Raw genomic sequence first — 25873 nt, 5'->3', positions numbered from 1 at the left:
GCTACGATGCTTTTACTTGACAGCAATTCTTGGCTGAAATTCATACTAACAGCCCCAGAAATCTCAGGCATCCAAGAGGAATGTGGTTTCAAGGAAAAGAGCTGTAGTGACAGTACAGATTTCTGGCTTTGTATCTAAGAATAGTGGAGCTCTCCTATTAAAAATTCCCTTAGCCAATGACATTCCCCAGTGAAAGATAAGACACCAGAACAGAGACAAGTGAGCAGTGCATCCAAGGCAAGGCTGTTTCACACTTCTGGCACTAAGGTATTTTACCTGTTTTTCCATCTCAAGCTGGGAATTTCCTACTTCTTCTTTCAGAGCCTCTATTTCCTGTGTCAAAGCCTTTTCAATGACAAAACAAGACAGGATTGGACAATGGAAACACAAAAACACCACAAGAATGGATGCTTACAAATTCATCACTACAGAATGCCATGCAGTAACAAGTAAATGGCAGTCAGCAGCATAGACACAGAAGAGAAGGTGAGTATTGCAGAGATGGATACCTGAACAGTCTTCTCCTTGCTTGCCATTTTAAGGATTTCAGCCTGTAGGAGTTCTTCCACTGATTTAATTTTCCCATCCTTCTCGTGGATCCTTAAAGAGATCAGAGGTTTAGGCTGTCAGGTAGTGATAGGACTGGGGGGAATGAAACCAAGCTGGAAATGGGTAGATTGAGACTGGATGTTAGGAAGAAGTTCCTCACCATGAGGCTGGTGAGACTCTGGAATGGGTTGCTCAGGGAGGTGGTGGAAGCACCATCCCTGGAGGTGTTTAAGGCCAGGGTGGATGAGGCCCTGGACAGCCTAACCTAGTGTGATCTCATTGCTGTCCACAACTCCCTGAAGGGAGGCTGTAGCCAGGTGGAGTTGGACTCTTCTTCCAGGCAAGCAGCAAGAGAACAAGGGGACAGAGTCTCAAGTTGTGGCAGGGGAGGTCTAGGCTGGATGTTAGGAGGAAGTTGTTGGCAGAGAGAGTGACAGGTTAGACTGGATGATCTTGAAGGTCCCTTCCAACCTGGCTGATTCTAAGAGTCCTATGATTGGCATTGGAATGGGCTGCCCAGGGAGGTGGTGGAGTCACCATCCCTGGAGATGTTCAAGACAAGCCTGGATGAGGCACTTAGTGCCATGGTCTGGTTGACTGGCCAGGGCTGGGTGCTAGGTTGGACTGGATGAGCTTGGAGCTCTCTTCCAACCTGCTTGATTCCATGATTCTAGTGTGAGGTGTCCCTGCCCATGGCAGGGGAGTTGGAACTAGATGATCCTTGTGCTCCTTTCCAACCTCACATCTTTACATCCTCATTTACAACTCTCCATCCTTACTCTTTCTGCCATCACCTGAAGAAGTATAACAATAAGCACTGACAGCAACACAAACCCACATGCAACAGTTTCCTGCTACAAGAATTCAAACTAATACTGCACATTTTGTATTGCTTCATGCTGCATTCTTTGGTTTGTTGGTTTTTTTTTTTACCTCCCAGAGAATTTTGATTTTAAAACAAAAGCCAATTAATCTGCTGCAACTCTCCCTGGAGATGTTCAAGACCTGCCTGGATGTGTTCCTGTGATCTAGTACAGGCAATCCTGATCTGGTGGCAGGGTTGGACTAATTGATCTTTCCAGGTCCCTTCCAACCCCTAACATCCTGTGACTCTGTAACCCTGACTGATTCTATGAACAAATGCACTGCCCAAGCAGTGCACACAAGCTGTGCTTCCAGCACATCACAAGCCTCTGGCACCCACAGAGGGACCAAGCAGTAGAAATATAGGAGAGGTAAGATGGAATGACACAGAACAAGCTGTAGTTCACTTGCTAAATAGATGCTATTACTGTCTTAAAAGTCAAATGAAGATATCACAGAATTAACCAGGTTGGAAAAAGACCTTTGAGATAGAGTCCAACCTAGCACCCAACACCTTCTAATTAACTAAACCATCCACATGGGCACTTAGCACAGAATCAACCAGGCTGGAAGAGACCTCCAAGTTCATCCAGTCCAACCTAGCATCCAGACCTGGTCAATCAAACCATGGCACTAAGTGCCTCATCCAGGCTTTGCTTGAACACCTCCAGGGACAGGAACTCCACCACCTCCCTGGGCAGCCCATTCCAATGCCAACTTCTACCCCAACAATCCCCAAAATAACACACACTTAAATCCAGCCTTCACTGGACTTTCCATCAAAGCATCAACTTCAAATGCACACACACAGAGTGAACAAAGCTCATTCCTTTTAGTGCCCAGTACAGAAAAACAACTGACAATTGAGAGCAATTGGTTGTCTGGTCAAAGCTGGGCTTCTGAAGTTAATTGCTTAGCTGAAAAGCAATTGGGTTTTCAGAAGGTAGTGATCTGAAGCAATGTGTTTCCAAAGTGATAATGCTTTTCTGCCACACACACACTCCAACCAGTTAAAAGCAAATCATTTCTGGGCAGCAAAACACTTGCAGAGTGTAGAAATAGACAGAAGTAACAACCAGAAATTAAACTTGCACAGCTACTTACACTTTCTGGAGTTCTTCCACCAGTGACTGGAATGAAACCTGTCCAAAACAAAGCTTCAAGTGAGAAAAACAGAAGAGCAGAACAATGATCTGCAGATGTTGAGGGCTGAGGAGTGAAGAGCTTGACCACTTTGGGACTGGTCAAATGGTGCAACAGCCTAAGGATTATCTATTGGGCTGTTCCTGGGAAAATCAGCTGTGGGTCTCCAGTTCCCAGCAAATCAGCAACACAAAGCAAGCTGCAAGTTCCAGGCAAACAAAAGTAAACCTGCATCATCTTTACCAGCAGAGGAAGGCCTGGGATCAGGATCAGCATTTGAACCTTCTCAGACTGACAGTACCATGCAGCTCTCCACAGGTACTGTGCTTGTTCTGCTCCAAAAACTATTTTGTGGAAACTAAGTGGGTGGTGACTGAAGAGAAGCCCAACATGAGCGAGGCAGCAGATGTCTGCAACCCAAAAAGCCACCTGTATCCTAGGCTGCATCCATAGGCAGCAAGTTAAGGGTAGGGTTCCACCTCTCTGCTCTGGTGAGACCTCCACCTGCAGTGCTGGGTCCAGCTCTGGTACCCCCAGCACAAGGACACAAAACTATAGAGCAGGACCTGAAAGGGTCATGAAGGAGATCAGAGGGCTGGGAGCAACTCTCCCATGAAGAGAAGCTGAGAAAGTTGGGGCTGCTCAACTTGGAGAAGGCTTCAGGGAGACTTCAGAGCAGCCTCCCAGTATTTGAAGGGGGCCTACAGGAAAGCTGGAGATGGACTTTTTACCAAGGACAGAGTGAGAGGACAAAGGGGAAAGCCTTCAAACTGGGAGAAGTTCCACTCAGATTACACATTAGGAAGAATTTCTTCCCCATGAGGGTGGTGAGGCAATGGAACAGGTTGCCCAGAGGAGCTGTGGAGCCTCCAAGCCTGAAAGTGTTCAAAGCCAGGCTGAAAGGGGCCTTGAGTAACCTGGTCTAGCAGCAGGTGTTGGATTGAGGGGTGCCAGAACTCAATGATCTTCAAGGCCCCTTCCAACTCAAACTGTTCTATGAAGTGCCCTCCTGAGCTGCAAAGGCAGAGCTGGAGGTCAAGGCAAGGCACTTCCCACTGGTACCCAGTGCACTTGAGAAATGCCCAAACTGACAGTGCCACTGAGCAGAGACATACAGAGAAGGGGGCTGAGAGCTGCACAATCACCACTAGAAAGCTCAGCTGTGTGTAATGAAGCTGGTGCAGCATGAGCTGCCAAACAGCTGTGCTTGCTGCCCCAGGCTTCTGGGTCAAAAAAACCCAACCACACCCAAAAGCCAACCCCGTGGGAATTCTTCAGTGCATGGCAAACTCAAAGCAACCCAGAACTGCTGCTGGATTGGAACCTTCACATCTGCCACACTTCTGACACTTGGGCAAAGAAGCATTTGACAGAAGTGTCAGCTTCCAAGACCAACACCAGAAGAAGAGGACACTTCCCCAACAGGCTTCAAAGACATCTTTGCCTTTTTCCCTTGCCTTTTGCAACCACAGCAAGATTCTTTGAGATTCAGTTTAGGTGTAATAAAAGTTGGAGATGAAAAGTCCTACCTGCTCTGACTGCTGAATTTGCAGGCTTTGAAGTTCTTTTCTCAAGGATGAATTTTCCGTCCGCAGGGCCTTGGAAAGCAGACACAGAGACAGTGAAAGACTCAGCTGCTGGGGGGAGGTGCTCAGCTTGAGGGGAGAGTAATCCCCTTCAGAACAAGTGAAGGGCTTGGAAAAGCCTGGAAAAGACCCTCTCTTCAGCAGCTGGAGCCACCAAAGTAGTCACAGAACCATAGAATCAAGCAGGTTAGAAGAGAGCTCCAAGCTCAGCCAGCCCAACCTAGCACCCAGCCCTGGCCAACCAACCAGACCATGGCACTAAGTGCCCCAGCCAGGCTTGGCAAGAACACCTCCAGCCACACAGACTCCACCACCTCCCTGGGCAGCCCATTCCAATGCCAATCACTCTCTCTGACAACAACTTCCTAACAACATCCAGCCTAGACCTGCCCTGGCACAACTCCAGACTGTGTCCCCTTCTTCTGGTGCTGCTTGCCTGGCAGCAGAGCCCAACCCCACCTGGCTACAGCCTCCCTGCAGGCAGCTGCAGACAGCAATGAGCTCTGCCCTGAGCCTCCTCTGCTGCAGGCTGCACACCCCCAGCTCCCTCAGCCTCTCCTCACAGGGCTGTGCTCCAGGACCCTCCCCAGCCTTGCTGCCCTTCTCCAAACACCTTCCAGCACCTCAACATCTCTCTTGAACTGAGGAGCCCAGAACTGGACACAGCACTCAAGGTGTGGCCTGAGCAGTGCTGAGCACAGGGGCACAAGAACCTCCCTTGTCCTGCTGCCCACACTGCTCCTGAGCCAGCCCAGGATGCCATTGGCTCTGCTGCCCACCTGGGCACACTGCTGCCTCAGCTTCAACCTACTGTCCATCAGCACTCCCAGGTCCCTTTCTTCCTGGCTGCCCTCTGTAATTATTCATTACAGCATATTCAGAGAGAATTTGGACCTGAGCAAGCCTTTTGACACTGTCCTGCACTACATCCTGGTCTCCAAGCTGGTGGCACACAGGATTGATGGGGGGACCAGAGATGGATAAAGAACTAGGCTATCAGGGAGTGATAGGACCAGGGGAATGGAACCAAGCTGGAGGTGGGGAGATTCACACTGAAGGTGAGGAGGAAGTTGTTGAGCAGGAGAGTGGTGAGAGGCTGGCAGGGGTTCCCAGGGAGGTGGTTGAGGCCCCATGGCTGGAGGTGTTTGAGGCCAGGCTGGCTGAGGCTGTGTGCAGCCTGCTCTAGGGTAGGGTGTCCCTGGGCATGGCAGGGGGGTTGGAACTGGCTGCTCCTTGTGGTCCCTTCCATCTCTGACTGGCTCTATGATGTGCTGCAGATCAGGCCAAGCACACAGCTCTGCAGGTGTATCTATTCAAAAGGCAGCAGGAGGTGCACATGCCAGCAAAATCCAGCATGGCCTGAGCAGAGGGAAGCTCTCACTGTGTACCATCAATGCTCCTGCTCAGCAGAAAGATTTTAACCTTGTCTCTACAAGATGCTTTTACCTGTTGAAAGGGAATGATCTCAGACTGCACTATGAGCCCCCAAACAAGCACTTCACAGGAGAGCACTTAATCTCTACTCCACTGTAAAAAGATAGCATGAGAGATTTTACCTTCAGTTCCTCCTCTTTATTAGCCACTTGTATGAGTCCTGCCTCAAGCAGCTCTTCAACTGTCTTGATTTTATCATCTCTTTCTCTCATGCTGAAAAAAAAGAGTCAAGAGTATAAGGGAAAAAAGAGTTAGGCTTTCAAGGCAGTTTAGCCACCCACAGCAGCCTTGGAAAGAACAAAAACCAGATCTTCACTTAGCCTCTAAGTCAGAAACAAAAAACCTTCCTTACCTTCTCTCCATCTGCTCTAACAAGTCTTTGTTTGCCTGTTAAAAAAACAAAAACAAACAAAAGCCTCAGGGTGATGATTAACTGGATCAATAATGGTTTGGGATTCTAAACCCAGAAAGAAGCAGAGAGCATCAACTTAACCAGAAGATTAGCTGCCACACTACTCCAGAAGGGACTATAAAGAAGGGGGAGAATGCCCTCACAGGGTGTGTCTCTAATATTCATGCTGAAAAGGTGTTTCAGAGGAGTTACAGATCCAGCCCAAATGCCTTGACACAGCAATGGATTAGAAAAGCTCTGGTGACAAGGTGCTGTGGGACACAGGATCCTAATGAATGAAGCATGCCAAGCACTGTGCAGCAGGGAATGATTGAATCAACCAGGCTGGAAGAGAGCTCCAAGCTCAGCCAGGCCAACCTAGCACCCAGCCCTGGCCAAGCAACCAGACCATGGCACTAAGTGCCCCAGCCAGGCTTGGCCTGAACACCTTCAAAAAGGATGTGGAGATGCTTGAAGTGTGTCCAGAGCAGGGCCAGGAGGATGCTCAGAGGATGCAGCAGCTCTGCTGTGAGCACAGACTGAAAGAGTTGGGGCTGTGCAGACTGGAGCAGAGGAGGCTCCCAGGTGACCTTCTTGTGGCCTTCCAGGATCTGAAGGGGGCTACAAAAAAGCTGGGGAGGGACTTTTGAGGCTGTGAGGGAGTGCCAGGACTGGGGGAATGGAACAAAGCTGGAGGTGGGGAGAGTGAGGCTGGAGGTGAGGAGGAAGTTGTTGAGCATGAGAGTGGTGAGAGGCTGGACTGGGTTGCCCAGGGAGGTGGTTGAGGCCCCATGGCTGGAGGTGTTTGAGGCCAGGCTGGCTGAGGCTGTGTGCAGCCTGCTCTAGGGTAGGGTGTCCCTGGGCATGGCAGGGGGGTTGGAACTGGCTGCTGCTTGTGCTGCCTTCCAACCCTGAATGATTCTATGATTGAACACCTCCAGGGACAGCAACTCCACCACCTCCCTGGGCAGCCCTTTCCAATGCCAATCACTCTCTCTGACAACAACTTCCTCCTAACATCCAGCCTAGACCTCCCCTGGCACAACCTGCACAGCAGCCAGCTCAGTACCTGAGACATCAGCCTCTTTTGGACATGTACTGAAGCCACAAGCCCAGCCTGGTACTCACTAAGCAAACCTTTCTGATTCATCAACACAACACTGCAAGACACCACATGAGAAACATGAATCAGCCGCCAAGAAAAAAACCAATAAAACAATCACCCAGCCTATCTCAGACAGGACATCAGATCAGCCAGATCCAGGGGAATCAGGCTGCAAATCTGGCTCCTCACCAGAGGAGAAGCTGCTCACTAGCAGACATCAGCACAGAAAATGAATTAAGTTTCCTGTCTTGCAAGGCTTTGTCTGGTGTGTTAGGAAACTTTTCTCGTTCCATGATGGTACAAAGCCAGTGGTGTTCACAGGAGCTCTACCAGAGATGCTGAGGTGCTGGAAGGTGTTTGGAGAAGGGCAGCAAGGCTGGGGAGGGGCCTGGAGCAGAGCCCTGTGAGGAGAGGCTGAGGGAGCTGGGGGGGTGCAGCCTGCAGCAGAGGAGGCTCAGGGCAGAGCTCATTGCTGCCTGCAGCTGCCTGCAGGGAGGCTGTAGCCAGGTGGGGTTGGGCTCTGCTGCCAGGTAAGCAGCAACACAGGGGGACAGAGTCTCAAGCTGTGCCAGGGGAGGTCTAGGCTGGATGTTGTTAGGAAGTTGTTGTCAGAGAGAGTGATTGGCATTGGAATGTGCTGCCCAGGGAGGTGGTGGAGTCTCTGTGGCTGGAGGTGTGTGTTGGAGCCAGTGATGGAGTGGAATCATAAAATCAAGCAGGTTGGAAGAGACCTCCAAGCTCAGCCAGCCCAACCTAGCACCCAGCCCTATCCCATGGCACTAAGTGCCCCATGCAGTCTCAATGTATGGATAGAGACCTTGCTCTGGTCTCTCCATGGCCCAGTAAGGGCTGGTTGGCCATGTGAGTTTTTATGGCAGAAAAAGACCAATAAAAGTGAGTGAGGTTGCAGAACTAAGTTCTGGCTTGCATTAAGCAAGCATTCCTCAGAGAAAACAAAACCAAAAAGACATTACATTTTATTCAGACCCTTTGGACTAGACCTAGTCACAACTGCCTTCCTTGAATGCTCCATGGAAGGAGCCTAGGGCCAGCTTAAAGAAATGGGAAAGGACAGAAGATGTGTAGTAGAATGCCAGTGAGCACTGGCTGTACCTGCTCAGACAGGAGAGCCTGCAGCTTCTGAACCTCAGCCTGCAGAGCTGTGTTTTGATCCTTGAGAACCTGGAAGGAAAGTCAAGCTTTTAATCAGTTTAGAACTGCAAGCTCCAACTGCAGCATTTTCATAATGGCAGAGAGGTAATTAAATGGTACAGAAGTCACTGCAGCAGGCTCTCTGGAAGCTACAGAGCCCTGTCTCCTCTTTCTAGCTTTTCTGTATTCCCACTTTTGGCCTTAAGATCTCATGAGAAACTCAGCTGCTGCCACAGAAGCATAGAATCAAGCAGGTTGGAAGAGAGCTCCAAGCTCAGCCAGCCCAACCTAGAACCCAGCCCTGGCCAAGCAACCAGACCATGGCACTAAGTGCCCCAGCCAGGCTTGGCTGCAACACCTCCAGCCACACAGACTCCACCACCTCCCTGGGCAGCCCATTCCAATGCCAATCACTCTCTCTGACAACAACTTCATAGTATCACAGTATCACAGTATCATCAGGGTTGGAAGAGACCTCACAGATCATCAAGTCCAACCCTTTACCACACAGCTCAAGGCTAGACCATGGCACCAAGTGCCACGTCCAACCTTGCCTTAAAGTGCCCCAGGGACGGCGACTCCACCACCTCCCCGGGCAGCCCATTCCAGTGTCCAATGACTCTCTCAGGGAAGAACTTTCTCCTCACCTCGAGTCTAAATTTCCCCTTGCACAGCCTTGAGGCTGTGTCCTCTCGTTCTGGTGCTGGCCACCTGAGAGAAGAGAGCAACCTCCCCCTGGCCACAACCACCCCTCAGGTAGTTGTAGACAACAATAAGGTCACCCCTGAGCCTCCTCTTCTCCAGGCTAACCAATCCCAGCTCCCTCAGCCTCTCCTCGTAGGGCTGTGCTCAAGGCCTCTCCCCAGCCTCGTTGCCCTTCTCTGGACACACTCAAGCATCTCAATGTCCCTCCTAAACTGGGGGGCCCAGAACTGAACACAGCACTCAAGGTGTGGTCTAACCAGTGCAGAGTACAGGGGCAGAATGACCTCCCTGCTCCTGCTGGCCACACCATTCCTGATGCAGGCCAGGATGCCACTGGCTCTCTTGGCCACCTGGGCACACTGCTGGCTCATGTTCAGGCAGGTATCAATCAGTACCCCCAGATCCCTCTCTGTCTGGCTGCTCTCCAGCCACTCTGACCCTAGCCTGTATCTCTCCATGGGGTTGTTGTAGCCAAAGTGCAGCACCCTGCACTTGGAGCTATTGAACCCCATCCCCTTGGACTCTGCCCATCTGTCCAGGCGGTCAAGGTCCCGCTGCAGAGCCCTTCTGCCTTCCAACTCAGTCACATCTGCCCCCAGCTTTGTGTCATCTGCTCCCTCAGCCTCTCCTCACAGGGCTGTGCTCCAGGCCCCTCCCCAGCCTTGCTGCCCTGCTCCAAACACCTTCCAGCACCTCAGCACCTCTCCTGAATTCAGGAGCCCAGAACTGGACACAGCACTCAAGGGGTGGCCTGAGCAGTGCTGAGCACAGGGGCAGAAGAACCTCCCTTGTCCTGCTGGCCACTCTGCAACTCCTCCTATGTATTTTAAGATCCTCTTTATCACTGCTTTTTGCTTTACAAAGTATTTTTAAAGCCTTGCTTAGTGCTTCACAACAGCAAAACACAGGACACAGGATGTGTGCTTCAGACCCAAAGCCTTGCAGGGACTGCACAAGCAGGGAGGAGCAGCAATGGTGAGGATTAAATGAACTTTTTTAACTGCTCTATTTTCAGCCTGGCTTTTCTCTCTTTTCATGTGTCCAGGATAAAAGCAGCACTTCCACAGGTGGAAGCATTTAGCAGAGTTGGTCTGGCTTGTGTTTGGGATCAAAGACAGCAGGAAGATACTAGAAGGGCACATAATACTCATGCTGAGAGCACACTATGGATTTCCACTGTATCATAATCATCATGACAATCTCTACTCACTTCCCAAGAGCTGCCAGAGTTACCGCCACATGAGTTCTGCCACTACTTAGCACTGAGTTGATACTGGCACATGAGCATCCACACCACCTCCCAGGTGTTTTCCCTGGGTAAGTTACTACAGAAACCATCTCATGAAAGGAAAAATCAGATTATTCCTCCTCCTATTCACCTTCACCACTTTGGCTGCCACTGTAAAATATTCCACCATGCTGAAAGCCTGAGAGTGTCATTAATTTGAGACTTGCCCACTGACTCAGGCCTGCCACCTCTTCCCACTCCCCTTTCCACACTGTTCACACAGCCATTACCCAGCACACACTCCACTGACAAGTCAGTTGATACCTTTATTGCAAACTCAACTGAATCTCTACATAATGTGAGTGGTGCCAGGATGTGGCTCCTGCCTGCTGCTTGCTCTCTGCTTTTTGTCTTCTGCTCCTTCTGAAGGCTGTCAGGAGCTCTGAGGATGCTCTGGGACCTAAGGGTGCTGGGAGAGAGTAGCTGAAGCTGAGCCAGTAGTGTGCCCAGGTGGGCAGCAGAGCCAATGGCATCCTGGGCTGGCTCAGGAGCAGTGTGGGCAGCAGCACAAGGAAGGTTCTTCTGCTCCTGTGCTCAGTACTGCTCAGGCCACACCTTGAGTGCTGCACTTGAGTGCAGTTCTGGGCTCCTGAATTCAAGAGAGCTGTCAAGGGGCTAGAAGGTGTTGAGAGAAGGGTGACGAAGCTGGGGAGGGGCCTGGAGCACAGCCCTGTGAGGAGAGGCTGAGGGAGCTGGGGGTGTGCAGCCTGCAGCAGAGGCGGCTCAGGGCAGAGCTCATTGCTGCCTGCAGCTGCCTGCAGGGAGGCTGTAGCCAGGTGGGGTTGGGCTCTGCTGCCAGGCAAGCAGCAACAGAACAAGGGGACACAGTCTGAAGCTGTGCCAGGGCAGGTCTAGGCTGGATGTTGTTAGGAAGTTGTTGTCAGAGAGAGTGATTGGCATTGGAACGGGCTGCCCAGGGAGGTGGTGGAGTCTGTGTGGTTGGAGGTGTTGAAGCCAAGCCTGGCTGGGGCACTTAGTGCCATGGTCTGGTTGCTTGGCCAGGGCTGGGTGCTAGGTTGGACTGGCTGAGCTTGGAGCTCTCTTCCAACCTGCTTGATTCTATGATTCTGTAATGTGTTTCCTATCCATTAAGAAGAGTTATTCCCTCTATTATCTGGTAACTCAGAGAAACCACAGAGCCTTGAAAGTGCCACTTGAATACTTCAATGGCATTTACTACCTGCTTGCTACCATCTTCCAAGAGCTCCAGGAGACTCAGGAGTCATGGCTTCCCCTACAAAAGCACACTGCCTCTACTACTCCTGTGCTCTGCTCCTCACTAGCAACTTCACATTAGGAGATTCAATGTGAGTGACCTTCCACCAGCAACATCACAAGAGCAGCAGTAGCTAAGTCAGGCTCAAAGAGTGAAGAGATGGAGTCATGGCCTTTCTCAGGAAGGAGTCTATGTCTAACAGCTAGGGCTCAGAAGATAAAGCCTAAGGTGTCAGAGGCCAAGCAGGAATGAAGTTGCTCTCTGCACACACTATGTAGAACTAAGTTCCAGTTGCCTGAGCTAAATGCTTCAGCAATTTAGCTGTGGCCTTATGAGCAACAGCAGAGGAAAAAGCATCTAAGCATTTTTATACCTACCTGAACTGAAGAAAAGTAAGACCTGCTGACGTGATAACCCCAACAACAGAGGCTCACAGCAAGGCCTCCAGAGCCATACCAGAATGGGGAATGAAGGGAAACTGCAGTAGATTTTACTGAACAACCTTCTCTTCCAGATTGCCCAGACCTCACAACTGCAGACACCTTACTTCACTCATGCTACCCCATCCCTCCCTCTGCTGCACAGTGCTGCTGCTGCCCTGATGCTCCACATAGCTCTTGCCTTTTAAACACTGTAATTTATCCTAAACCCCCAAGAATCAATTCTGTACCCACATCCAACTGTCTGAACTGCTCCACAACACCCACAGTCCAGCAAAACAACTGCAGACACCTTACTTCACTCCTGGGGGTCTTCAAGAAAAGACTGGATGAGGCACTTAGTGCCATGGTCTAGTTGATTGGTTAAGGCTGAGTGATAGGTTGGACTGGATGATCTTGGAGGTCTCTTCCAACCTGGTTGATTCTATGATTCTATGGTACCCCAACCCTCCTTCTGCTGCACAGTGCTGCTGCTGCTCTGATGCTCCACACAGCTCTTGCCTTTTAAACACTTTAATTCACCCTAAACCCCCAAGAATCAATTCTGTACCCACAGCCAACTGTCTGAACTGCTCCACAACACCCACAGTCCAGCAAACTTGCTGTAAGTAAGCTCAAGAATAAGCTCTTGTGCCTCTTACCTTGAATTCTTCTTTTGTGTTTGCAATCTGAGCAAGTTCTTCCCGCAGCTGATCTTCAAGGCTTCTTATTTTGTCATCTTTGATGTGAATACTGAGACAGGACAGAAGAGTTCACTATGTTTTCTCAGCCAGGTCTAACAAAAAGCACAGATTCAAAGGAACACAAAAGCCTGACCAACACTGTTTATCAAATCCCAGAGCTATTTACCTTTTCTGCATCCTTTCCAGCTCATGTGCAGCAGCAGCCTAGATATAAAGAGGATTAACACAGACTTAGGATGCATCACATGACTCAATCAACCTTTCATTCCACAATATTAAAAAGCTAAAACAAGTCATTAGGGCCTCTCAGCACATGACTTGCCAGCAGGACTGAAAAGGGTAAGCCTGTCTTCATGTACTTTAACACCACCAATACATATCAGGCCAGCATGCAATTACAAAAGGAAGAAGCTCTCCAAGAGATTCATTTGCCAACCAGGATTATCTCTAATTAAACACTTCATTTCCACCTCCATCATGAAGTGGCCACACAGCAGTAAGAGAGTGGCAGATTTGGTTTGGTTCTGAACAGCTGTCTGGTGAGGCAGGGGCTGGTGTCTGCCTTTCCAGGCTATTTAGGGGGATTCTTCTATGGAAATCATAACAGCAGTCAGGGTTGGAAGGGACCACAAGGAGCAGCCAGTGCCAACCCCCCTGCCATGCCCAGGGACACCCTACCCTAGAGCAGGCTGCACACAGCCTCAGCCAGCCTGGCCTCAAACACCTCCAGCCATGGGGCCTCAACCACCTCCCTGGGCAACCCATTCCAGCCTCTCACCACTCTCATGCTCAGCAACTTCCTCCTCACCTCCAGTCTGAACCTACTCATCTCCAGCTTTGCTCCATTCCCCCCAGTCCTGGCACTCCCTGAGAGCCTCAGAAATCCCTCCCCAGCCTTTTTGCAGACCTGAAAGGCCCCAGGGAGGCCACCTGCCAACACTGCACATTCGAGCAGAGCTGTGCTCACTCCTGTGAAGTGCCCTGTGTGCCTCCACACCTACACCAACCAAGCAAATGGATTCAGTAACTCAGATAACCAAGTAAGAAACGTTCTGCTGGTGAAGGAAGGGCAAGAAGTAGGACTCCCACCAGCTATAAGACCTCCAGGGAATCAGGTATTAGCCCAGTTCAGTAGCTTCACACCTTTAAGGTGCTTAACCACAGCTTGCTTAAAGCCAACAGATCTGCACTTGTGACAAAATAGGCAGCAGGAAGAGAGTAAAATTAAACCTTCACTTCGGTTTTTTTCCTCACCTGCTCATTTGTCAGAGCCTGGAGCTTCTGTACTTCTGACTTCAGGGACAGGTTCATGTTTTGTAAGACCTGAAGAGAGGAGAGAAGAAACACATGTGCACTTTCCACAGAGACAGCCTGTCAGGTAAGTTCACTCTTCAGTGCCAAGTATTTCAGGTTAGTTTTTGATGATCTGGAGCAGGGGATTGAGTCCTGCATCAGTAAGTTTGCAGATGACACCAAGCTAGGAGCAGCTGTGGAGCTGTTGGAGGGTAGCAGAGTCCTGCAGAGGGACCTGGCCAGGCTGGAGGGGTGGGCAGAGGCCAATGGGATGAGACTGAACAAGGCCACGGGCAGGGTTCTGCACTTTGGCCACAACAACCCAAAGCAGCACTACAGGCTGGGGCCAGAGTGGCTGAGAGCAGGCAGGCAGAGAGGGAGCTGGGGGTGGTGGGAGAGAGGAGCTGAAGCTGAGGCAGCAGTGCCCAGGTGGGCAGCAGAGCCAATGGCATCCTGGGCTGGCTCAGGAGCAGTGTGGGCAGCAGGACAAGGGAGGTTCTTCTGCCCCTGTGCTCAGCACTGCTCAGGCCACACCTGGAGTGCTGTGTCCAGTTCTGGGCTCCTGAATTCAGGAGAGATGTTGAGGTGCTGGAAGGTGTTTGGAGAAGGGCAGCAAGGCTGGGGAGGGGCCTGGAGCAGAGCCCTGTGAGGAGAGCCTGAGGGAGCTGGGGGTGTGCAGCCTGCAGCAGAGGAGGCTCAGGGCAGAGCTCATTGCTGCCTGCAGCTGCCTGCAGGGAGGCTGTAGCCAGGTGGGGTTGGGCTCTGCTGCCAGGCAAGCAGCAAGAGAACAAGGGGACAGAGTCTCAAGCTGTGCCAGGGCAGGTCTAGGCTGGATGTTGTTAGGAAGTTGTTGTCAGAGAGAGTGACTGGCATTGGAATGGACTGCCCAGGGAGGTGGTGGAGTCTCTGTGGCTGGAGGTGTTGAAGCCAAGCCTGGCTGGGGCACTTAGTGCATGGTCTGGTTGCTTGGCCAGGGCTGGGTGCTAGGTTGGGCTGGCTGAGCTTGGAGCTCTCTTCCAGCCTGCTTGATTCTATGATTCCATGACTTGGGCAATAGAAAGTAAAAGCCTCAAGCTTCCTAGGAGCTTGCTTACAGAGACCTAAAGAGCTGGGGTCAAGAGTATAGGGCATGATGCTTTTCAGTCATGCCCAGTGACAGGACAAGGAACAGTGGGCACAAACTGGAGCACAGGAAGGGCTGTCTGAACAGGAAGAAACACTTCTTTCCTTAAAGGGTGCCAGAGCACCACAACAGGCTGCCCAAAGAGGTTATGGGGTCTTTCTTGAGAGGGATTCCAAACGTGTCTGGATGTGATCCTGGGCAAGCTGTTCTGGGCAACTCTACTTTAGCAGGAGGGCTGGACTAGATGATGGTCAGAGGTCCCCTGCAAACCCTACCACGCTGGCATTCTCTGACAGCTTTCCAGCCTCAAGCACTGGCCTTGCCTAGAAGGCCCAACCCAGCAGATTCATAGCTGAAAGAGCTGCTCCCAGAGCCAAAGGCAGCAGCAGCCTTGCAGGCTTCACTTGGTACACACAGCCAGCAAGCCTCCCTCTGTGTCAGCTGGCATTTACACATGCTTTCATGGTACCTTGAGCTCCTCCTCCTTGCTGGTTAAGTTGGCATGTTCACTGCCTAGTGAGTCCTCCATCTGCTTTATCTGCTTGTCCTTTTCTGCAATCCTGCACAAACAAGGAGTGATGACATTAACAGCACTAAAAGGTCTTTCTTGGGTGGAAGTGGAACATGAAGCATCAGGCCAAACACAAAATAGATGCTGGCCCTTAAGGCCAGCTCCTCCTCTAAATCCTCTGACAGCACACTTGGAGTCCAAAAGCTTTTCCATTCCTTTAAAATGCTCTTTGCTTGCCAAAAATTCAGGAGACATTCTCTTAGCTCTGAAACACAACAGCTACCCCCATCCCCCAAAGAGCAATCTCCTGGCACAGCCACCAAGCCCAGCCAGTAAGAGTTCTCATGGTCACACACATTCCTGCACACCACACTGATCCCTGCCCACAGGCAGTGGGAAACAAGAGAGGAGACACTGCTTTTGTGTAACACAGAGAGACATGGTCAGACTCCAAACCTGAGGCCAGACATGGAAGGGAACAGTTTCCCAGCTCATGGTGAGGAGTTACAAAGAGCAACACTTCCTTCACCAGTCCCTCCCGTACAGGCATGGAGGAGAAGTGGCACACATGAAGCACCTGTACCACCTCACAGAGGAAATGACTACTCACACTTTGTGTAGCTCTTCTGCCAGGACTGAAGCTGAGGTCTGCAGAAGGAAAACAAACACATAACTAAATTAAACCCAGCCAAAACTAAAGCAAGCCAAAGAACCAGTGAGGCAGGACTAGCATCTGTAAGGTTTGTCTTGTTATTTTAAACTGGCACAGGGCACTTCCAACTATTTCCTGACTAAGGAACATAGAGGGAACACCAGCACACACTACTGTTCCCTCCCCTGGGCATAAGGCAACAGAAAGGGGGAAAATGAACCACTTTATCTCCTCTGAGACAGATTCAAACAAGCCACAGGGATCACCAGCGTTTGTCTCCCAGGGATTAAGTGCTTGACTCAAATGTTAAAGATGAAAACCTTGCACAGTGCACCAGGATTTGTGTTAGGAACAGAAGCAGCAGTGTAATATCAGCAGGTGGCATTTTCACTCCTGGACAAAGCCTACTGCTATGTGGTCACCCACAAGAGAGCAGGAGAGGCCCATCAAACTTGTTATCAAGCCATCAAGGGACCTCAGCAGCCTGTTTCAAACCCAGTTTGGCAATGTCTGTAGCAGAACTTGATGTTCATTTGTGCTGCAGAGATGCTTCTTCTTAGCCTTACCCTTCCCCAAAGTCCTGAACCTCACCCTTCAGCAATTCCTACACTACCTTATCTGAGTAAGATAGAGAACAGTATCAAACAGAACTTCCAGCCCCCGAGGAGCTCCTTAACGACCCAATCACTCTTCCTTCAGTCCCCACGCCCAGAGGAGTAGCATCCAGAGGAACCTCACTTCCCCAGAGTGCTCTTTTCACAGCCTCTGTTCACAGGGAAAAAGCAGCCCTGCATTTCCACAGCCCCTGGGATGCAAGCACACATCCCCTTCTGCAACCCAGAGCTAAAACTTCCCTAGGAATTTATCTTCCAAGTCCTGCTAAAGGCCCAGGATGAGAGAGGAGTCGGTCACAAGCATGCTGTATACATCCAGAGAGCCTCTTCCTTCACTACTCTCCTCACCCAATGGGTTAAAGCCTTTCAAGCAAAGCCAGATGAGACATTTTCAGTCTGATGTCCAATAGAACACACCAAAGCACACCCACAGTCGAGAGAACACAGCACTCAACCACATCAGAATGATTTCTACTCCTTCTCAACAGAAGTGAGGGTCGTTCTGAGATGATTTCTGTGACCTAGCTCCACATGGAAGCACCTTCAGTGGCTCTGAGGTTTTATAGTGTTTACAACAGAGATAATTTCTCCAAGAGAGCAGTTAAACTAAAATCAGGGATTAGAAGAACTGAGAAAGGCACCATGCAGGTTCAGGGTGGTTCTTTTTTGGTGCTGAATCGTTTTTTCCTTCTGCACAGAAATCACCATGGGAATGACCAAACAGCTTTAGATGGGAGCTCTCCTATGACTGTTTCTCAACCTGATGCAAAAGGGATTAGGTGGCCCACAGGAGGACTGCAAAGAGACCAAAGAATCACAAGGCAGCATCATACACATGCAAAGCTGCAGAAAACAAACAGCCCAAAAGGTGTCCCACCCACTGGTCATAAATGAATGCCACCACAGGAGGAAATAAGTGAGCTATTCCCTCCCCCAAAAGAACAGAAGCTTCAGTTTTAAATCAGTTTGAGAAACATCAGAAGAGAGGATGCTCACAAGGCCTTTGCTTTTAGCATTGCATCTCATATCCAGCTACAAATGGAAAAGCAGAACAAGAGGGGGAGGAACAAAAAACCATTCCCTGACTTGTAACAGAAGTTCAAAATCTGTGACTACAAACAGAAGGCTGAGAACATGCTGTACCTGGGCTGCCATTTGTGAATGAAACTTCTGAAGCTGAGCATTCAAAGCATCATTCTGCTCTATCAGCTCCTTGTAAGAGAGAGCAAAGAAAGAAAAGCAGGCTGAGATCTGCAGCTAGTCAACTTTTGGTAGGATTAGCTCTTAGCCATGATTAAGTTAGTAAGAACAGTTCAGCACTTACATGTCAGACACTTGGCAAAGGCTATTTTTCTCTCCACTCAGATTGATCACAGGATCACAGAATTCTCAGGGTTGGAAGGGACCTCAAGGAAGATCTAGTTCCCATGGCAGGGACATCTTCCACTAGATCAGGCTGCTCAGAGCCACATCCAGCCTGGCCTTAAACACCTCCAGGGATGAGGCTTCCACCACTTCCCGAGGCAACCTGTTCCAGAGTCTCACCACCCTTATGGTGAATCAGAGAATCATGGAATCCAGCAGGTTGGAAGAGAGCTCCAAGCTCAGCCAACCCAACCTAGCACCCAGCCCTGCCCAACCAACCAACCAGACCATGGCACTAAGTGCCCCAGCCAGGCTTGGCTTCAACACCTCCAGCCACACAGACTCCACCACATCCCTGGGCAGCCCATTCCAATGCCAATCACTCTCTCTGACAACAACTTCCTAACAACATCCAGCCTAGACCTGCCCTGGCACAGCTTCAGACTCTGTCCCCTTCTTCTGTTGCTGCTTGCCTGGCAGCAGAGCCCAACCCCACCTGGCTACAGCCTCCCTGCAGGCAGCTGCAGGCAGCAATGAGCTCTGCCCTGAGCCTCCTCTGCTGCAGGCTGCACACCCCCAGCTCCCTCAGCCTCTCCTCACAGGGCTCTGCTCCAGGACCCCCCACAGCCTTGCTGCCCTGCCCTGGACACCTTCCAGCACCTCAACATCTCTCTTCAATTCAGGAGCCCAGAATTGGACACAGCACTCAAGGGGTGGCCTGAGCAGTGCTGAGCACCGGGGCACAAGAACCTCCCTTGTCCTGCTGCCCACACTGCTCCTGAGCCAGCCCACGATGCCATTGGCTCTGCTGCCCACCTGGGCACACTGCTGCCTCAGTTTCAGCCTACTAATCTAATCTAAATCTAACCCTCCTCTAGCTTAGATCCATTCCCCCTAGTCCCATCACTACTGAACACCCTTAAAAATCCTTCACTAGCCCTCTTGTAGGCCCCCTTCAGATATTGGAAGGCCACAACAAAGTCTCTTCTTTGAGTGGAAGCCTAAGAACCTGTTTTGTATCCAGAGGAAAATACTCCCAGCCCCACTTCAAACCATTTGGTTGCCCTGAAGCCCTCAAGAGCTATGTCATAGAATCAAGCAGGTTGGAAGAGACCTCAAAGATCATCCAGCCCAACCTAGCACCCAGCCCTGTCCAGTCAACCAGCCCATGGCACCAAGTGTCAACACTGCCCCTCACCACTTGACACTAAGAGAAGAGAGATCACTGCAGAAGAGCTCACACAAACATCAACAGGCACAAGGCTGCTCTTCCAAGGTGCTGCCCAGACCATAATGCCATGTCACAGCTTGGGAAGTAACCTGGGTTAGCACATTTGCTTGACATGCCCAGGTCTGAGATGGCCTCAGACCTCCTCACAGCACCACACACCAAGGGCTCAGTTGATGAGCTGCCAGATGAGAGACCAGCAGAGCTCTGTCACTCTTGGTTCAGCATTTCCAAGCCATGACTGCCTGTCCAGAGACAGCAAGTGGGAGGAAAAACACCAAACTCTTAAGATACTTAAGCAACAGTACCTGCACCTGCATTTGCATGGAGTCCTCTGCAGAAGCTCTCTTTTGCTCAGCCTCCATTAACTGCAACATCCTCTGCTCCAGCTGCTGTTTTGATACCATTGTATCAGTAAGTTTACTGTGCAAGCTCTGGATTTCATTGTCTTTGGCCACAAGCTTGTTCTGTGCATCTGTAGCAGAAATGTCAGAAGTAAATAGTTAACTTGGAGGGAAACAGTTTCCCCTGTAAACAGGGAGGCTGGTTAGAAGCATCACTCTGACAAACCAAGGGTCAGCTTTCAGCCTAACTGGTGCCACAACATACCATTACCCCAGGGTGCTGAAGCAATACTGACTTCATCTGAGTTGTATTTAAGCCATTCACTTAATAATGCCCTCTGGCATCTGGCAAATCACAGCAGGGAGCACACATGGGAATTTTGGGATACATGCCTTGCTGTGCTGCTTCATGCTCTGCTGTTCTTTTCCTGAGATAAGCCTGGATTTCTTCCCACCTTCTCTCTGCTTCCTGTTGCTGCACCTAGAGATTGAAGAAAGAGATGATGAAAAGAAGCCTGACTTTTCATTTGCTTTTGAACCATGGAGAGTGCATCTCTACAGTGCTACTCCCAAAGCATATGGCAGTGAAGAAAAAGGACTTCTTGTTTCCATTAGGGCACATCAGAGAAGCAGAGTGCCTTCTAATCCTCCTCCTAGAGCAGTTGAGCCTATTCATTTGAAAGACAGACTGTGAGCAGGATCTCATTCCAGACCCCTAACAGGATGGTTTCTGTAATATGGAAGTGTAGCACCTCTGCCCTACAAGTTCAGAATTCATTCTAGACCCAGACCAGCCACAAATCAGAGAAATCTGCATCTAGACATTAAAACAGGTCTGAAGTCCAGATGGCAACTTTCTACCTGCAAAGGCTAGGGGCAGGAGGAACTCCTGCTAACAGACCTTATTGCAGATACTATGGCAACATCTCTGTGTCTGTGTGCATGTATATAACATTCTGGGCAGCAGGACAAGGGAGGTCAGGAGAGGCTGAGGGAGCTGGGGGTGTGCAGCCTGCAGAAGAGGAGCAGCAGAGCCAATGGCATCCTGGGCTGGCTCAGGAGTAGTGTGGGCAGCAGGACAAGGAAGGTTCTTCTGTCCCTGTACTCAGCACTGCTCAGGCCACCCCTTGAGTGCTGCACTTGAGTGCAGTTCTGGGCTCCTGAACTGAAGAGAGCTGTTGAGGTGCTGGAAGGTGTTTGGAGAAGGGCAGCAAGGCTGGGGAGGGGCCTGGAGCACAGCCCTGTGAGGAGAGGCTGAGGGAGCTGGGGGTGTGCAGCCTGCAGCAGAGGAGGCTCAGGGCAGAGCTCATTGCTGCCTGCAGCTGCCTGCAGGGAGGCTGTAGCCAGGTGGGGTTGGGCTCTGCTGCCAGGCAAGCAGCAATAGAACAAGGGGATACAGTCTCAAGCTGTGGCAGGGCAGGTCTAGGCTGGATGTTGTTAGGAAGTTGTTGTCAGAGAGAGTGATTGGCATTGGAATGGGCTGCCCAGGGAGGAGGTGGAGTCTGTGTGGCTGGAGGTGTTGAAGCCAAGCCTGGCTGGGGCACTTAGTGCCATGGTCTGGTTGCTTGGCCAGGACTGGGTGCTAGGTTGGACTGAATGAGCTTGGAGCTCTCTTCCAACCTGGTTGGTTCTATGATGTACAAAAAGATTTCCTTGCAACAAGAGAGATGCACCCAGCCAGTTCACTTGCATTTTAATTCTTTAAAAAGCCTATTTGTTTAAAATTTTAAACATAGATTCAAGCACAAGTTTGTAGTTTCAAACAGCATTCACACAAGGACAATGCCATCTGGATGAACAGCTCCAAAATATTAAACCTTGATGGAACTGTATCCTTACAGAAAGCAAAGTCCAACATAAGAGGGACAAAGATCTGCTGGAGAGGGGTCCAGAGGAGGGCTACGAGGATGATGAGGGGACTGGAGCACTGCCTGGTGAGGAGAGGCTGAGGGACCTGGGACTGCTTAGTCTGAAGAAAAGAAGACTGAGAGGAGATTTAATAAACACCTGGGGGCTGGGGGTCAGAAGCGGGGGGACAAGGACGGGGGGGACAGGCTCTGCTCATTGCTCCCTGGGATAGGACAAGGAGCAATGGATGGGAGCTGCAGCACAGCAGGTTCCAGCTCAACACAAGGGGGAACTTCTTTCCTGTAAGGGTCCCAGAGCCCTGGCACAGGCTGCCCAGAGAGGATGTGGAGTCTCCTTCCCTGGAGCCTTTCAAGGCCTGTCTGGATGTGTTGCTCTGTGATCTGTGCTAGATTGTGTGCTCCTGCTCTGGCAGGGGGGTTGGACTCGATCTCCTTGAGTCCCTTCCAACCCCTAACATCCTGTGAGCCTGTGAGCATCATTAGTTAGGCTTTTTAAGGATATTTACCTGGAAGGTTATGCTTGGTTTTACAGGGAGATTTGTAATCACTCTAAACCCAAAGTACTGTACAGCAAAATCAAAGCAAGCCATAGGCTGGCTCAGCCCAGCTGAAAATTGACTCTTGCCAATATAAAGAAGACCGAGATTGAGTGGCCAGGGAAACAGCTTAAGCAATTCCCACACATCCCACATAGCTCAGAACTTGGCTCAAGAAGCAGAGAAAAACCCATCTCACCTTTAACTGAGCAACTGCCTGCTCTGCATTCTTCTTCTGGAGCTCCTCTTGCTGCAGCTTACTGCTTTTCTCTCCCAGCTCGTTCATCAGTCGAGCGTAATCCTGGCGCAGTTTGTTCAGCTCTGCTGACTGCCTGAAAACAAAGGGTTGCAGGTTTGGGCTTTGCTTCTTTAAAGCAACAAAAAACAAAGTAGCAGCACAGGCCTTAAAAACAACTGCTCAAACATCAACACCAAGTCCTACACTTGCAGCTCCAGGGCTGTACTGGAGAGGGAGGTTCACGCAGCTTCATCCTAGGAAAGGCATGAGGGTGGGTCTGGTGCTCTCAACCATCAGCACAAGAGCTACAACCCCCTGAGTCAGTAACAGAAGTTCAGCAATAAGCCATAAGCATCATCTCCTTTAAAATGCTGGCAAACTGATGGGCAGAGTTAGGGCAAGCTTAAATAAACTGAAGGAGCTCAGCATAAGGTTGAAATTCACATTCATTTTCTTTTCCTGTAAAGGATTCTTGAGCTCAGACTTACTCGAGGCTATTCCCCTCCTAGAGTAACCTCATGCATCTCTTTGGACTGTACACTGCCTCTTGCTCCTGAGTTATCTGTTCATTTACTAAGGCATTTGATGCTCTCTTAGGGAGAGAAGATGCACTTGGGAGGAATTTAAGAGCCTCCCCTTTGTGTCTAAGCAAATGAAAAGCATTTTGTTCTTAAGTCTGCCTGAATGATGGACAACTGTGCCTCATTTCTACAAGCAGGACATCAGTACCCTTCTCTGAGCAATCAACCTGTCCTGGAAGGACACACACAGGGAGCAGAAAATACACATGCTGAGCTGTGCTTGGCAGTGGAGAAGCTGACAACACAAAGAGCCACATAGAAACAGCATCTCTGCCAGAACAGCACAGGCAAGAATGATGACACAGAAGCCCTTTCTCAGCCCTGATGGTGGTTTTGACATCCTAGTCTCCAACAGTGACAACACCTGAGAGCATCATGTGTGCTAGTTTGAGCCTAGCTGGGGTATTTTAGTGAGGAGAATCAGATGCTAGGCTGTGAAAAGGAAACAGTGGTGATGCCTGCTGCACTCACAGGCTTGCTGAGGTGGATAAAAACAAGAACACAAGCATAGATAACAGAGTTGCTCTCTGGCTTTGGCTGCCTCCCTTCTCTCTCTAACCTGCTGTCTGTGTGACTAATCCCTCTGCTTCCTAACCCCCTGGAAGATTCTCCAAGCTCACCTTGAATGCAAGGCAAAGTCTGGGATGAGGTAGAGGGGTGGAAAGGAGGTGTTAGGGTGGTGGGGAGCCCCTCCTGGGGACTCTGGTTTCTGGAAGGGCTGCTGTGTGTCTGTATTAGCTTTTTACCTTGTCTATTGCTGTCTGTAGCTACTGTAACTACCTGATAGTATCTTGTGCTAAGCTGTAAATACAAAGCTTCACTCCTCAACTTCCAGCCACTGAGTCCAGTCTGGGTGATTTTAAGTGTGTGGGGAGGGCAGGTAACACCCAGACCATCACAGCATCTGAAGTGGTGGGGTTGCTTTTATGGGCAGAAGCTCACTGGCAGCAATTCAACTGACTACACACCTTACCAGGGCACTCAGCTTTCACCCCTTCACCATGACACATACAATCCTCCCATCCAGCTTAGGGGCAGCCTTGGTCATAACTGACAGAAGACAAAACCTCCAGATGCATTTGTTACTCCAAACATCTGTAACACCAGCAAACAAACCCAAGTGCTGCCACAGCAGCATCATTAGCTGCAAGTACTGCCATGTTGTGCTTACACAAGGCTGATGACAAGTTTAGAGTGGCTGTTCTCCCAAGAGCTCAGCACCAGCACCTCTCCTAAAGCACATGGGGACAGGAGCCAGACCCTGACAGAAACACCAATGTGGTAGAGCAGTTGTGCATTTTCCTGCTGAAGTCTCAGCACCCCCTGTGGTGGTAGGCATGATGGGGCAAACATGGGCAAAAGCATGCCCAGACACAGAACCAAGCAGGCTGGAGGAGAGCTCCAAGCTCAGCCAGCCCAACCTAGCACCCAGCCCTGGCCAACCAACCAGACCATGGCACTCAGTGCCCCAGCCAGGCTTGGCTTCAACACCTCCAGCCACAGAGACTCCACCACCTCCCTGGGCAGCCCATTCCAATGCCAATCACTCTCTCTGACAACAACTTCCTAACAACATCCAGCCCAGACCTCCCCTGGCACAACTCCAGACTCTGTCCCCTCATTCTGTTGCTGCCTGCCTGGCAGCAGAGCCCAACCCCACCTGGCTACAGCCTCCCTGCAGGCAGCTGCAGACAGCAATGAGCTCTGCCCTGAGCCTCCTCTGCTGCAGGCTGCACACCCCCAGCTCCCTCAGCCTCTCCTCACAGGGCTCTGCTCCAGGCCCCTCCTCAGCCTTGCTGCCCTTCTCCAAACACCTTCCAGCACCTCAATATCTCTCTTGAATTGAGGGGCCCAGAACTGCACTCAAGTGCAGCATTCAAGGTGTGGCCTGAGCAGTGCTGAGCACAGGGGCAGAAGAACCTCCCTTGTCCTGCTGCCCACACTGCTCCTGAGCCAGCCCAGGATGCCATTGCCTCTGCTGCCCACCTGGGCACACTGCTGCCTCAGCTTCAGCTACTATCTATCAGTACCCCCAGGTCCCTTCCTTCCTGGCTGCTCTCAGCCACTCTGTCCCCTGCCTCTAGCCCTGCCCCCCACCCCCTATGCTGAGGGAAGCAAGTGTGGGAGGAGAGCAAAAGCCCAGACCTCACCTAATACGCAGAAGCCTGGTGAGGTGCCATTCTGATTGGTTAATCTATGTTCAATATCCCATTGATCTAGGGCTGGATAATGATAAAAGGGATAAGCAGGTACCACAAGGCTGCTGCCACCTCTTTTTGCATCCCAAATTTGCCTGGAGAGCTTAGCAGGAACAGGCTCTAAATGCAGAGCTGCTGCAGCCTCTCAGCATCCTCCTGGCCCTGCTCTGGACACTCTCCAGCATCTCCACAGCCCTCTTGTCCCAGGGGCTCCAGAGCTGGATGCAGGACTCCAGGTGGGGTCTCAGCAGAGCACAGCAGAGGGGCAGAATCCCCTCCCTGGCCCTGCTGGCCACACTGCTGCTGCTGCAGCCCAGGCTCTGCTTGGCTTTCTGGGCTGCAAGTGCACACTGCTGGCTCCTCTTGAGCTTCTCCTCCAGCAGCACCCCCAAGTCCCTCTCCTCAGGGCTGCTCTCCAGCCACTCACTGCCCAGCCTGCATTTCTGCTTGGCATTGCCTGCACCCAGCTGCAGGACCTTGCCCTTGCTCTTGTTGACCCTCCTGAGCTTGGCTTGTGCCCACCTCTGCAGCCTGTGCAGTGCCTCTGGCTGGATCCCTGCCCTCCAGCCTGGCTGCTGCACCACACAGCTTGGTGTGGGCAGCAAACTTGCTGAGGCTGCACTCAGTGCCTCTGTCCATGGCAGCCACAAAGATGTTGAACAAGACTGGTGCCAGGACTGACCCCTGAGGGACTCTGCTTGTCACTGCCTGTACTTGGCCATGGAGCCATTGGCAGCCACTCTCTGGGTGCAGCCATCAAGCCAGT

The 25873-nt window shown here is 50.9% G+C and overlaps 1 protein-coding gene across 14 annotated transcripts in view; it reads right to left on the bottom strand.

The window, feature by feature from the left end:
- KTN1 (kinectin 1) overlaps positions 1–25873 on the bottom strand; it is a 118824-nt gene that overhangs the window by 38356 nt on the left and 54595 nt on the right. For 7 of the 14 annotated variants that reach the window (XM_064147949.1, XM_064148299.1, XM_064148262.1 and 4 more), the window contains exons 9-24: positions 22290–22422; positions 20080–20167; positions 19651–19817; positions 17893–17961; positions 16094–16131; positions 15442–15532; positions 13811–13879; positions 12723–12760; positions 12515–12605; positions 8186–8254; positions 5929–5963; positions 5699–5789; positions 4086–4154; positions 2518–2555; positions 510–600; positions 277–345 (exon numbers count right to left, since the gene is read on the bottom strand). In XM_064147949.1, the coding sequence (XP_064004019.1) occupies positions 277–345; positions 510–600; positions 2518–2555; positions 4086–4154; positions 5699–5789; positions 5929–5963; positions 8186–8254; positions 12515–12605; positions 12723–12760; positions 13811–13879; positions 15442–15532; positions 16094–16131; positions 17893–17961; positions 19651–19817; positions 20080–20167; positions 22290–22422 (1246 nt within the window). The remainder of the gene's footprint in view (positions 1–276; positions 346–509; positions 601–2517; positions 2556–4085; positions 4155–5698; positions 5790–5928; positions 5964–8185; positions 8255–12514; positions 12606–12722; positions 12761–13810; positions 13880–15441; positions 15533–16093; positions 16132–17892; positions 17962–19650; positions 19818–20079; positions 20168–22289; positions 22423–25873) is intronic. The other 7 variants (XM_064148026.1, XM_064148645.1, XM_064148790.1 and 4 more) reach the window with 3 other exon arrangements.

Source organism: Pogoniulus pusillus, chromosome 1 (assembly GCF_015220805.1).
Source record: "Pogoniulus pusillus isolate bPogPus1 chromosome 1, bPogPus1.pri, whole genome shotgun sequence".
NCBI classification, from domain to species: domain Eukaryota; kingdom Metazoa; phylum Chordata; class Aves; order Piciformes; family Lybiidae; genus Pogoniulus; species Pogoniulus pusillus.
The sequence above is the reverse complement of the archived record's forward strand: the minus strand, read 5'-3'. Positions and strand labels throughout refer to the sequence as shown.